This window comes from Triticum dicoccoides, chromosome 1A, assembly GCF_002162155.2.
Source record: "Triticum dicoccoides isolate Atlit2015 ecotype Zavitan chromosome 1A, WEW_v2.0, whole genome shotgun sequence".
In the NCBI taxonomy this organism is placed as follows: Eukaryota; Viridiplantae; Streptophyta; class Magnoliopsida; order Poales; family Poaceae; genus Triticum; species Triticum dicoccoides.
Genome location: NC_041380.1, coordinates 595,970,560 through 595,984,467, shown reverse-complemented (window position 1 = coordinate 595,984,467; position 13,908 = coordinate 595,970,560). Strand labels below are relative to the sequence as shown.

The following is a 13,908-nucleotide window of genomic DNA, read 5'->3' as shown; positions in this document are numbered from 1 at the left end:
ACCGCCGCCGCCAGTCGCCACGTCCACCGCCGGCCGCGCACTCCGGTTCCTTCTCCCGCCAGGCAATGCAGTCTCTACCCTTCCCCCTCTCCGGCTGCTAGTCCGCCCGTCGCCGACGACTAAGGGCCCCGTTCCGCTCTGCGTTCGATTCGCGGGCAATGGATGCGCTCGTCTCGGCGGCGGTGGAGGAGGTCTGCGCCCGCCTCTCCCTGGGCCTCCCGGTGGCCGACCTCTGGGCCGCGCTCTCCGGCGCGTTCCGGGCGGCCGGCCTCCCGCCCGGCCTGCCCGTCAGGCGCGTCCTCTTCGCCCGCCTCGTCGCGCTCCCCGTCATCAGCCTCATGGAGGGCGAGGAGGGGGCGCTCGTCCCCTCCCCGGAGAAGGACGTGGAGGCGGCCGAGCGGCGCGGCGCCCGGCTGGTCGCCAGCCCGGCTTTGGGGGACAACTTCCTCGGGATCTACGACCACCGGTGCTCCAGTTCCAAGCTCAGCGACAACCAGAGGAAGACGCTGGAGCATGTCGCAGCAAGCAGGTGGGAATTTGGAAATCTTGTACTACTATACTATATTGATTGACTCAGTTAGTTAATTAAGTAATTATACATGCCACATGGTTCTCTTGTAATTTACTCAAAGGAGAAGTTGAGCTTGATGTTTCAGGCCCACATTGACTCATTCCTACTGGTTTAGGAAGCTTAAGCCCTACTCACACCATGTGCAGGCCATGTGGGGATCAATATGGCATGTCAAAGTGTGTTTACTCACACCCTGCCTATGTTCATTCCATTTTTGTGCACACTAGTACTATAATAATCAACTTTTGGAAGGGAATTGCTACCTGTTATCCCTTTCTTGCGGCATCGGCCATATCGTGTACCTTTTTATTCAAAAATACATATGTGCATTGGTAAAAAAAATACAGTAATGCCTTTGATAATGCTGTGCGTAGTTAATAACTTGTATTTGTCATAGGACTTCTGGTGTCGCACAAAGGACTCTGTCGAAGAGGTTCCACATAGAACCAAACAAGTTCTACTTCGTTGTCAAGACCCTTCAGTCGCAGGGGTTAATTGCTGGAAAACAAGCGATCGTAAAGTCTAATGGCATTGGGGGTGAGAGCGAAGATGATTCAGGGAAAAGTCTTGTCGGCAGTACCAACTTACTGTATCTCTCAAGATATGCCAAAGGATTGAATATGAACTCGCATCAAAGAACAGAGATTACAAACGTAGACGCTTTACAAGAAGATGAGACCCTCGGTGTAGACCACAAGAGCCATGTTTCTATTCACGATCATCTTCCAGCCATGAAAGCCATATGTGACAAACTTGAAGAAGCCAGTGGAAAGGTCGGCTGTTCTCTTCCTTTTGCTTGTGTGTTACTTTCTTTCAGTTGTCTAACTTTGTGCAACTATTTTCCATACATGTATAGGTTCTTGCTATTTCAGATATAAAAAAGGATCTTGGTTACAGCAAGCCACGTGGGCACAGGGCATGGAGAAATGTAGGTATTCGTGGAATCACTTGTTGCATATGTTCTCTGTACTCCTGGATTCTACTGAGACAACCTTTTCTTAGGTACTGTGTAGGCTTTTAGATGCACAGCTTGTTGAAAAAATCAGTGCCAAAGTTGACGATAAGGTGATGTTTGACCTTGCCCCTTTGTTCTCTGATCATTTGGTGTTATTATCTCATACCATTTCCTAACGGTTTTCGGCTTAATTCTTCTGGTTCATGGTGCTTCTTGTTGAGGATGGAAATTCAAGAAATTGACATAATAACCTTTATTAATAAAAATAATTCAGGAATTTAATTTTTTTATCCTTCATAAATGCTAGTTACTGTGGATTGGCTAAGAGCCCAGTGGTTGGAGCGCAACTGTGCATCCCAGCTGGCACAGGTTTGAACCCTGTGAGCGAGATTTAATTCGTGGGTTCGAACGCGGGTGTCACACTTTTCTTTTGTAATTAAAAATCTGCAGGGCTCCTCCCCTGTTGGTCTAGTTTTTTTTTATAAACGCCAGTTACTGATTTACTGTACCATAATGATGATTCAGTACGCTGGTGATTTTCTTTTTCACAAAGATGATATGGCCACAGTTCTGTTTTCCACTATACTAATCTGAAGCAGAGTGTAAGTTGACAGAACTGAGACCCGAGAGTCCAGATAAAACAGTCTAATGTAAAGACGGGAAAGGCCAGACTAGAGATTTCCATGCGATAGAAAAGCATAAATTGACAAATTACTCGCATTGAAGTAAAAAAGAGAAACCATGGGTAGTATGCCCACACGTTATCTCAAGGATTGTAGCAGTTCCATTCAATAATCTGACCTATTTGGGGACTGCAACTACGTATGCAATAGCTTCTTTTGAAACTGCTATGAAAGGGCGAACAAAATCTGTCGGGCATGTAGTGACACCATTAATTCAGTCTGCAGTGCACCGTTTGAGCTTCAATCATTTACGCAGTTGCATTCTTTGTGCAACCTACAAGCTGTGTAAATCATTCCTTTTTCCAGGTTGTTGGCTGCTTGCGCCTTCTGAAGAAATTTAGTCCAGATGAGTTTAAGCCAAAAAGTACAGCCTTAAACTACAAACTTGGCATGAAATGCCTTGCAACGGATCAACTTATGGAGCTTCCATTAGACAACTGCATATACGATATGATCCATGCCCAAGGGCCAAAAGGTGCAACTCTTGTTGAGGTACCTCTCTGAAACTTTCAGCAGGGCAATTGTGGTGTGTAATGTTCTTTTTGAAATGGCATGCTAACTTAAGTCATAATATCAAGAGCGCCTTCATGTTTCTTGTTTTCAGAGCTTCACTTCAGTTATGCATATTCTTCACCTTATCGTAGCTGTTTGCAACCAGCTAGAAAATATTATACTTGTTTTAAAAGATATAGGTTTTTCCGCAGCTGGTTATTTAATTTAGCAACCTGCAGGACAGCAGTAATCTTAATCCTCTCCATTTTATCTCCATAAAACTATCCGACAAAACTGAAAATAATACCTTCCGAAGAAATAAATAAACACTTACCAACTTCTATCTCCCTTGCACAAATAGTGGTTTGTCAGTCCTAGCTGCCACCACCGGATCATAGGTCGTCCTTGTTGCCATGTGAGGTCCTTTTCTACAGGTTCAGTGGCTGTGATCAGTCTCACACTATAGCAGCAGCGACGACTGGGTGTGGCGGTAGGTTGAGGGTGCAACATCAATTGTGCATAGTGGTTAAGGCGTCATGTGGACTGCCACGGTTGTGTATCTTTGTAGTGTAGGTTAGCCCTGTTTGTCCATGGTTTCTACTGCTTTTTATAAAAAAAACCAACCTGCCTGTAAGGTAATTAAGTTAGGCAGGTTCCACAGTATTTCCTTATTGGCCTATCGTTGCTAACGAATTGCCATCAATAGTCATGAAGAAGTAGTCAACCCCATCGAACTCATCTGCTTGCTCTACTTAGCCTGGAGCAGAGCGGAGCAGGCAGATCTTGTGCCAGAGCAGGGGCTGCCAAGGCAACTCCGTGAACTGGTACCTGGAGTCGGAGTAGGACCTCACCATGGCATGCAGCAATCCAAGCGCAAGTTCCTCTCCATAGTGTCACAGCGGTTGTTCTTCAAGGGTTGGGGGCTTAACGATGGCCACAGCACACCAGGGCTCCCTCGTCTTCCTTGTCCTATCTAACACAACTCCCTTGTCGATGCACCATTAGTGTCCTTGTCTCTGGCTCTCTGCACCTGCTTTATACAATAACTATCTTCATGCAACACAGCCGCGTAGTTTTTACATATACACATGTGCAGTTGTTTATGATGTAATTGTTTTTAAACATTCTAGAAGTGACACACTTGTGTACATGTTTCCATCCACAAAAGCTCAGCATACAGCACACCAGCACCAACACAAACACCAACACCATCGCCAGGGATGACTTGGGCATCTCACCAGGGTTTAAATTCCAGAAATAGTTCTCAAGCCTTACTATGTATGAGCCACAATGACACTGCTGTGGCCATCGGCCTTTTGAGACACGTGGGTTGTATAGTGTGCAAGTGTGTTTTGTGTCTGAAACACAGAGGTAAAGACTCAAAAGAAAGAAAAACTAATTTTCTAGTCTGAATCGTTTCTGGCAGAATTTTTGATATCGTTTCATGTAAGCAGGTACCATTCTTCCTTCCTTCTGGGCTGTACCTGGCTCATTTCTAGCATCACAATTACTTTTTTTTAGCTTCAATGGCATTAATACGTTTGAATTTATTGACTGGTCAACTTAAATAAGATAAAGACATGCAATTCTTGCGATTGCATTACCATTCTTGACTCTAATCTGTAAAAAAAATGGAACAAAATTCTCTGGCATGAAGATAGTTATTATATAAATTTGATTTATGTTTTCTGTACTATGCATCCTTTTTTTCAACCGAGGAGAATTATTTTTTATTTGAGCTTCTGTGACTTACAGTGTATTTATTTAAGATCCATTGCAACTCGCAAACCATGCACAAGTTGCTAGTGTAATAAGGAATATTGTTTATCTCATGTTGTTAGTTTTCTTTATTTGTTGAAATTAGTAACTCATGTTCTCATTACACTTCCAACCAGCTTGGCAGACGTCTTGGGGGCAAGCACAGCAATCCAAAAGAGCTTGGTAGACGAGTGTCTTCAATGGTTAAAAAATTCAATTTGGCTTCGCAGGGTGAAGTCATAGATAAAACAACACAATACCGATTTTGGACTTCAGAAAACTTCTCACTGCACAAAGCAAATGCTGCTTTGGAGAATTGTGATGCGCTAGATGATCATGATCATCGCCCCGATTTGTGGCTTTCTATTCCATCTAAAGAATCAGATTCTCTTAGCCCACAGGGTGATTCATTTGTTGATGACAAACTCTTGTTTGAAGAAGATTGTTGTGAAAAGCCAGTCGTACTTGTACATCATCTCCCGAATAACCATGAAGCTTCTGTTGGAGTTTCTCAAGTTGAACAAGGTACGGCAATCTTAATTCCTGTGAATTCCTATACTTTTCTGTAAAAGCTGTGCTCAATACCTCTTTGGGAATTGCCATGCTGCTGTAAGAGCTTGTGGTATTTGTGCTGCCTGAAACTTGACTTAATTTGGCCTTGACTTTTGAGCACCCATAGAACCAAATGGCTTCATAATTCAACTATGCAATCAGGTAGTATGATCTATTTTGAAACCCTGCACATTCTGTTGAGGGGGCGCACGGCAGATGATAGCTAAAAACAAGTCTTTTATAGGCATGTCAGATGTGATATTTCTTCCAATTATTATTGTTCAACATACTGCTCTGCTTGATTTTGTTTACTTGTTTTGATTTATCTCTGAAGTTTTATTTATCTGTATGTGGTTCCTTTATTGGTTCCGGCAATGCGTGGTTTGACTTGCAGAGTCTATGAAACTGTAACTTTAGCAGTTAACTCTTATAATTTCTTCAATAATTTGATGCAATGATCGTATGAACGGTCGGCTAAAGCATGCTGATAATATCAAGAGAGGTCAGGGTAGACCAAACTGGACATGAGAGGAGTCCGTAAAGAGAGGCCAAAGCTAGCCATGAACAGGGGTGCGTGCAAGTTAGCTATCCATGTGCCAGAACCATGAGTTCGTTTCGAGATCTTATGTGTTTCAGCTCTAGCCTACCCCAATTTGTTTGGGACTAAAGGCTTAGTTGTTGTTGTTATGAACAAAAGTAATTTCAATTGTGAATTTACGTGACTTCTTTTACGTATTTAGACTCTTTAGTTTTTTCACCAACACAGTTATTGGGAATGAAAATATAGGTTTAGTTGCAGCGACTTATAAACTTTTGTTAAGTTTTGTTTCTTTTGTTTTTTATCCTTTTTCCCCTTGCACAGGCTGTTTATTCCTTTCTTTATATAATAAGTGTATACGTAGCAGAGTAGGGCTATCCAGTACTGTATTTGCTTACAAAGAAAAAGAGTACTATGCTTAGTTGAAGTGATCCTATTTTTATTTTTCTTCTACATGAAGTTGCCTTTCAGAGCAAGAGGCGTCGCTGGCCCTTGTCAACTTCTGATGATGGGAGACAGAAAAGGATTCTTCACATATTAAAGGTTGGCTGCTGAGTATTTGTTAATTAATCTTTTTGTATGAACCATCTGCCATCGTTACTGATCTGTTGGGAATCGTTCTTTTTCTATATGTCCTTGACTTTCTATGAGCTTGATTTGTCTTATGATATTTACTCGAAAGTTTGCTATTGGTTGATAAACTTTATAGGATCATGGATTTGCCTGTGCCTGTTACGGATACTTCTAATTGCATTGTCCATGCATGCGTTTGATGCACTTATATAAATGTCGGTGATATTTGCGCTTTCCTGAAGGGCGGGCCTGGCGCAGTGGTAGAGTCTCTCCACTTGTGGCCTGGAGGTCCTTGGTTCGAACCAGCCTCCTTGCAGAATTGTTATGCAAGGGTAAGGCTGTCTAGAAATTCCTCCACTTTATAGGAGCACTTTACATACTTTGTAAGTGTTGCTTTGTGCAATTTGTACTCTCTATACAGGACTCCGGTCGCTTATTCACTTTCAGCACCAATCATTTGAAACATAAATCTATTAGACAAGCTTTTTATGGGTCATTTGACATCCCTATAAGTTATTTCCTATACAAATACTGTTAGTTTTTCTCATCTTGCTACGGGTTGTGAGTCTCATGAAACTGTGGCACGTCTGCAGCCATGAACACATGGGATGCGCCAGGTGTCTTGTTCTGTCATCTCTGCTTTCGTCATCTATAGCCTCCCTCTTCACTGTTTTACTGTTGGTGTTGGCAATGCCCCTAGTATGTCCATGTGTCATGGTTGGGCCAGTTTTATGGCTGCTAATATGTCAAGATTTGATGACAGACACAAGGAATCTGCAATACAATGATGAAAATAGAGTTATATGTGATATTTATACATGATAACATGATTTCTGGGGATTTTAATAATCCAAAATAACTTATTTAAGGGTCAGTTACACACTATTATTTTTTCATCTTTTTTTAGGTTAAAAATGGTCTGCAGGACCAGATTGTAGGTTCTATATTCCCCAGGCATGTTTCCTTACAGTACACTCCAATTTTCTTGAGTGTGACAGCTTTGTTGCAGTGATGTTTAGTTCTCTGTTTCATGTTCTTCATTTGAGTGAAACTGGATTAACAGTTTTGTTTAATTTTATTGCTCCAATGAAGGATACATAGAGGTACGCACAGCCTATCATACTGGTGCAGATGCAAGAGAATAATCTGTAGTTTTATTATAATCAGAATTGCGAGAAGCAATCTGTGCGTGTGCGCGTATCATATTCATTCCCTGTGTATGTACACCCTTTGCATATCTGTCCGCATCTTATGTAGCACCTTCCTGTTTCCCTGTGCAGAAAAAGAATTTTGTACTGATGGTGGAGTTACGTAAATGGTTAGAGAAAAAGGAAAATGGAAAAATAATGGACAGGAAGACATTGATTCGCACTTTGAATAAGCTTCAGCTAAAGCGTATCAAAGTTAATGCCCCTCTTGTTACAGACTACACTGGCAGTCGTTCCATTGATGTGATACTGAATCCTTCTGTCAAGGTCATGTCACCGGAACTCATGGATCAAATTAGGAACAGACTAAGGAATTTTGATTCTCAAAGGCGTTCAGGTGCAGCTGCTAAATTGAAGCAAAAGCATACGCTTGCCATACATGGATTGAAGGTTCAACGCAGAGCCAAAGTTAAAAAAATACCAATATCAGAAGCTATTCATGCCAATGGATTCATAGGTGCAAAGATGATTCGGGCAAAGCTATTACATAAATTTCTATGGGAATATGTTAGTGGTTTGCCAAATCTTGATTGTGCCAAAGAAGGGCATGACAAGAACCTTAATCAATCATGTCAGTTTTCAATCACAGCAGCTATAAAAGAAATGCCTCTTGAACTCTTTCTACAAGTTGTGGGATCAGCAAAGATTGACAGCAGCACTGTAACTAAGTGTTGTGGAAAAACACTTTCAGAGATTCCTATCGGCGTATACAGTCAGCTGATGGGCACTCATGCCAAGGGCCGCCTCTCACGCTTAATAACTATTTTAAATAGGCTCAAGGTAATATTTGCCTTTTCTATTTTCAATTAGTATTGCGAGAATCTCAAATTTTAAGTGTGTTCTTAAAACTAACATCACAAAGCTGGGTTTATTGGGTTGACATTTGGCTGATGTTTCTTTTGTTATAGCAATTCCTCTTCATGTTTAATGCAAGTCAGCTTGCATGATATCTGGACTGGCGAGCGCAATAGTGACCATTTGTTTATTTGTGTTTGCTAGTTGATTGAACTTGTAAGCAATCATGTAGAGGATTCTGATGTGCGATCAGGGGATATCCCTACATATTCGCTGGAGCTCAGTCCTTACATTGAAGAACCAACACCAAGTATTGTTCAGTCATCACACGTCAGTATGAACCATCGTCCAAAATTTCGGCATGATTTTGTGCTCTCAAAGCAGGAATCTGTCGATGCTTACTGGGAAACATTAAAGTACTGTTATCTAACAGCTGGTTCAGCTGAGCCAAGTTCCTTCCCTGGTAATTGTGTACCTGAGGTAGTGTGTTCTACGCTCACCCCTTACTCCTGAAGATCTTTTGCGGCTATGCATTTATAGACATGTAGTTTTGCGTTTTCATAATTGTGTACTACTCCCTCCGTTCTTAAATATATGACCTTTTAGAGATTCCACTATAGACTACATACGGAGCAAAATGAGTGAATCTACTCTAAAGTTTGTCTATATACATCCGTATGTAGTCCATAGTGAAATCTCTAAAAGGTCTTATATTTAGGAACAGAGGGAGTATATGATTATTCTCTGTTTTTTTATTGGCTAAACTGGCCAGTGTTTTTTTTTTACGCTAACCTTCATTTCATTCTCTTGTCGTAAACTATTCCATCACATAAGATCCTCTCTGGTAAAATGTGCATGCTGTATTTGGATGGGCCGAGCTGGCTTGCATCCTTATCATTTCATAATTGTGGTATTCGACTATTGCCATCTCTCTATGACTTCAATACCATATGTGACTACTGCTGGTATTCACTATTTCAGTTTTACTCATGATTGTCTGCTGCAGTGCTGCTGCTCAATATAGCCATTGCAATCTTAGTTGGCTAGTTGCATGTATCTTGAATACCATTCGTGACTACTGCTGGTATTCACTATTTATTGTTTGTAGTATCTTTTAAGTACATATATTTTCAGCTGCAAGCATGTTATTGTTTGTTGAACTTTTTTTCCAGTAGTTAATCCTACTATTTTTTATGCGCTCAACAATTATACCCACTGTGAGCAATATTGGTTGGCATTGGCTATTTTGCAAGATTATTGAGATCTGTCAGGCCTGAGCTGTGAACTTGCGATTTTCATCTGTGGAAGTTCTTATATGATACTGTCCTTGTAGGTTTCTCATGTACGGTCATGGAGTTCAGTAAGAGTAATGACTACCAAACAACGTCTGGAATTACAAACTCGTCTCATGAATGAAAACGAGAAGGGGATACTTCCTCACAAAGTTTGCTGTATAATTGCAAAGGATTTGAATCTCTCTGTGCAGCAGGTATGTGTTTGAAGGTCGCCCATTTCCATTTGGAGATTCGTATTCCATTTGGAGATTCGTATGGATTACTCTTTTTTTACCATGTCTATTCAACTTCTGTACTAATGTTTTTTCTTGACCTATCAAATAAAAAATTAACAAAGACACATGCAAAGTATATTAAGAAAAGGGTAAACAGAAATCTGCTAAAGAATCAATAAAACCTCAACCCAAAATATGGGAATGCTTAATGTTTCAGCAGTGAACCTCAAGTATGTTCCCAGTGTCATCGTTATGTGTTGAGCACAGGAGGGGCGTACCTTGTCGACAGGTCAGGTGGCTGTTCAGTGCGGGAGAGGCTCTCTCTCCCTTCTGGTCGAGCTCCTTGCCACTGCCCCGTCCTCCTCTTCTATTAGGTCAGTCACAATGGGCTCGGGCCACTTTAGCAATACATTGGCCCCTCATCTAACACTTCCCTTTAGAGGGGTGATAGATATCTATCATTCCCATCTTGTCACACGCCAGATTGCATTTTTTAGTTCCCAATCCTTTAGTCAAGCAGTCTGCAATCTGCTACCGGGAATTCACATGCTCAATCTGGATGATCCCAGCGTCAAGTTTGATTCTATCATGCTGCATTGGATTGTGTGATATGTTGATTGCTGATTGGTTATCATACCGCACATTCATACAATTAGTCTTCAATATCTTCAATTCTTTTAATAAATTTGTGGTCCACAACATCTCACTTAGCCATTGAGCCATAGCTCTATATTTGGCCTCGGCAGTCGACCTAGACACAACAATCAGATTCTTACGTCTGCATGATACTAAGTTCCCACCAACAAAGACACAAAATCCCGAAGTTGATCCGCATCACAATATCCATCAACCACGAGATGCATGTGTTACTCAAAAAATAATAGTCCCTTCTCGGAGTTCCGTTCAAGCACCTCCGAATTCTGTATGACCACTCTTAGGTTCATGCATATACCCCCTTACATATATCTGCTTAGCACACTTACTGCAAAGGCAATGTTAGGGTGTGGATGATGTAAGTACAACAATCTCCCAACTAATCTGTGATATCTCTCCTTATTCACTGGCTCTCCTGAGTGAGTTGTCACTTTGTGGTTTTGATCAATTGGAGTTGATGCTGCCCGACATCCTATCATTCCTACATCGCTTAGGAGATCTAAAGTATATTTCATCTGAGATAGCGCAATCCCTCAGACCTGGCCACCTCTTTCCCCAAGAAGTATCTGAGTCGGCCAAGATCTTTCACTTTAAAGGCCTTACCCAAAGACTCTTCCAGCCGCCACCTCTTTGCCCTATGATAATAATATCATTCACATATACATGAAGTATAGTGTTTTTCCCCTTTTCATGTCTGTAGAACAGTGTATGATCACCATTACAGTGCCCATACCCATATTACATACAACATGTTTGAACTCGTCGAAGCATGCTCTTGGAGACTGTTTCAGACTATAAATAGCTTTTTTTAACCTATATAAAGAGCTTTCTTTAACCTGCATACCTTGTCAGCACTCTGTGAAGTAGAGAAGCTAGGTGGGATCTTCATGTTGACCTCCTCCTGCAGGCCCCATGCAAGAAAGCACTCTTCACATCAAGTTGATGTAAAGACCACCCGAAATTTGCTGCCCAGGAGATCATAGTTACTGGAGCAAGTCTTATCATAGTCAATGTCGTAGGTCATGCTCTACCCCCTCGCCACGAGCCTTGCTTTGTACCTTCCAATCTTTCCTTCTGCATTCCGCTTCATAGTGTATACCCACTTGCAACTGACTGTCTTCTTTCCCGTTGGAAGAGATGTTAGTACCCATATCTTGTTCTTACTCAATGCTTCCAGCTCCTCTATCATAGATGCTCGCCACTTTGGATCCGCTTTTGCTGCCTTCCGATCAGTTGGAGGAGACACCAGTTGAAGCGAATCAACAAGTGCTTTGTAGGTAGGAGATAATGCTTCATAGGAGACATAATTTCCAATATCATTTGCATCGAACCCATACCGTTTCTCTGGTATCCTTGCTGTTGTTCGAGTAATTCTCCTCAAAGCAATTTTCTCATCTATTAACCGTTCTGTAGCGAGTTCAGCCTGATCCCATCAGAGGGGATTGAAATCACATGAGCACTGCCCTATTGTTGTTCTTTCTGTGGCTGATCTAGTTGCTCCCCCTGACATGCAACACTATCACCTCGCCTCAATACACCTTTAGCAGTTGGCTTGTGAATCACCTCGCCTCTGCGAATACACCTTTAGCAGTTGGCTTGTGATCCCTGACAAAATCATTCTTTCCCAAAAGTAACTCAAAAGGTGACTTCATACCCAGTATTCTGCGACTGATCAGGTATGTTAGTCATCACAACTTCACTCCACAAGAATTCCAGCACATTCATAGTAAACATCAATGATCCAGCAACCTCCAGAATATATCGATTCTTCCTTTCTACCACTCCATTTTGAGGAGTGTTCGAACATGAGGTTTGGTGCAAAATCCCTTGCTTTGATAAGAAAGCCCAAACACTTTGTTCACATACTCAGTACCATTGTCACTTCTTATCACTTGTACCTGAACATTCAAGTGATTTTTGACATAACCATGGGAAGTCTTGAAACATTGGAAAGTTTCATCCTTGTGACACATCAAATAGATCCATGTCATACGTGCTTGGCAGTAATAAAGGTTACAAAATACTTTCCACCACTAACCGACACCACAGGACTTGTCCACACATCCGAGTGAACAAGCATGAATGGGGATATACTTCTAAGTCCCTTACTCACATAAGATGTCCTCGTGTGTTTCACAAACTCACACCCATCACATTTCAGCTTGTTCTTATCTACTCCATGCATTACATCAGGAAACAACTTATACACCCATCCCGAAGTGATGTTTCATCGCCACTCTCTTTCTTACACAATTGCCGCAAACATTGGGCTGCCCATCTGACCAAGCCCATCACGTTCCATGCACCAGAGTCCCCTACGCCTTATTCCAGTCCCAATCCTCCTCCAGTCGGCCTATCCTCAATCAAGAACATTCCTTTGTCAACTGCCCTGCAACACACCTGGTCAATCAAAGCACTCATAAACAACAGATTGACCGGGAAAGCTGGCACATGTAGGATTGTAGATAACTTAATAGTAAGTGTACATTGAATTGCCCCAAAATACCCTTAATAGGCTACCATGTCCCGTCAGCAGTACATAGTATTACTTTGAGAGGGAGTGAGCTGATCATATGACTCAGATTCCCTGAAGTCACTTGCAACATGTTTAGAAGCACCAGAGTCTAGAACCCACTCCGAATCAGTTTTGTGAGCAGCAATTTTGGCCTTTACCGAAAAAGGGTCCCCCCCCGCTTTGTATTCCAAAGCAACCAACACCGAGTACAAAGATCGCTGTGGCAAGCAGCACAACAAGCCAAAAGAAAAAGAAGAAGAAACAAATGCCAACCAGGCAGCTCGGCAAAGCACGGATGACCCGCCACCGCGGCGCCCACCAGATACAAACCACCACAGGCCGAGGCTCCGAACCGCCGCGCACCAAGCAGCACCTCCAAGAAGGGGTGCGACGCCGACGACGCTGCTGCTCGGACGAGTCCTAGGGTTTCCCCCGGCACGCAGAGGGAGGTGTGGGATGGATACCACTAACACCCTCCAGGAAGGAATGGTGGCACCCGCAGGTGTCACCACATCGAGGCCGAAGCCGGCAGGGATTTCTCCCGCACTCCAAACCCAACCGCCCAGCCGGACGGAGCCTACCCGCCAAACCGCCGCCCACCACCATGCGCCAACGCAGTTGCGCCGCCACCCACGCCGCCTCACTACGAACACCACCACGAGGCAAAGAGGACCGGAAAGACGTGCACCACGACGGGAGCAGCAACCTTGAAGCCGAGCGGGAGGGAACCACCTCCACCGCCGTCGTGCGGGAGGCCCGTGCCTCCAGCACCGTTGCGGTCGCCGTCCGGACGCGGCAGCGGGGGATGCCGGGCCACCCCTGGCCCAGCCAAGCCCGAAGCGGGCCCGTTAAGCCGTGCCGGCCATGATGCAGCAGGCCGGCGTCGGCGTCGCCAGCACCCAGCCGCTCGTCGTGTCTCCCCAGCCTCCCGGAAGCCATGCCGGAGACCATCCCTGCCGGCCCGCCCAGGCCCAGATGGGGCCCGAAGGGCCCAGATCTGGGCTGAGCGGGCGACGCCAGATCACGCCACCGCGCCGCCTCACCGCCAACGGCGGCGCCGCCACCCAACTGCTCGCTTGCGTCGCGCCACAGAACCCCGCCACC

At 43.5% G+C, this 13,908-nt stretch overlaps 1 protein-coding gene across 2 annotated transcripts in view; it reads left to right on the top strand.

Annotated features, from left to right (window-relative positions):
* Positions 1–8: 8 nt before the first annotated feature.
* LOC119294282 overlaps positions 9–13,908 on the top strand; it is a 23,178-nt gene continuing 9,278 nt past the window's right edge. Inside the window, exons 1-10 of one of the 2 annotated variants that reach the window (XM_037572496.1) lie at positions 9–529; positions 969–1,344; positions 1,428–1,499; positions 1,574–1,636; positions 2,516–2,701; positions 4,597–4,984; positions 6,010–6,092; positions 7,403–8,110; positions 8,330–8,605; positions 9,459–9,614. In XM_037572496.1, the coding sequence (XP_037428393.1) occupies positions 159–529; positions 969–1,344; positions 1,428–1,499; positions 1,574–1,636; positions 2,516–2,701; positions 4,597–4,984; positions 6,010–6,092; positions 7,403–8,110; positions 8,330–8,605; positions 9,459–9,614 (2,679 nt within the window). In that variant the 5' untranslated portion in view covers positions 9–158. Of the gene's footprint in view, positions 530–968; positions 1,345–1,427; positions 1,500–1,573; positions 1,637–2,515; positions 2,702–4,596; positions 4,985–6,009; positions 6,093–7,402; positions 8,111–8,329; positions 8,606–9,458; positions 9,615–13,908 lie in introns of those variants that run through there. The other variant, XM_037572504.1, reaches the window with a different exon arrangement.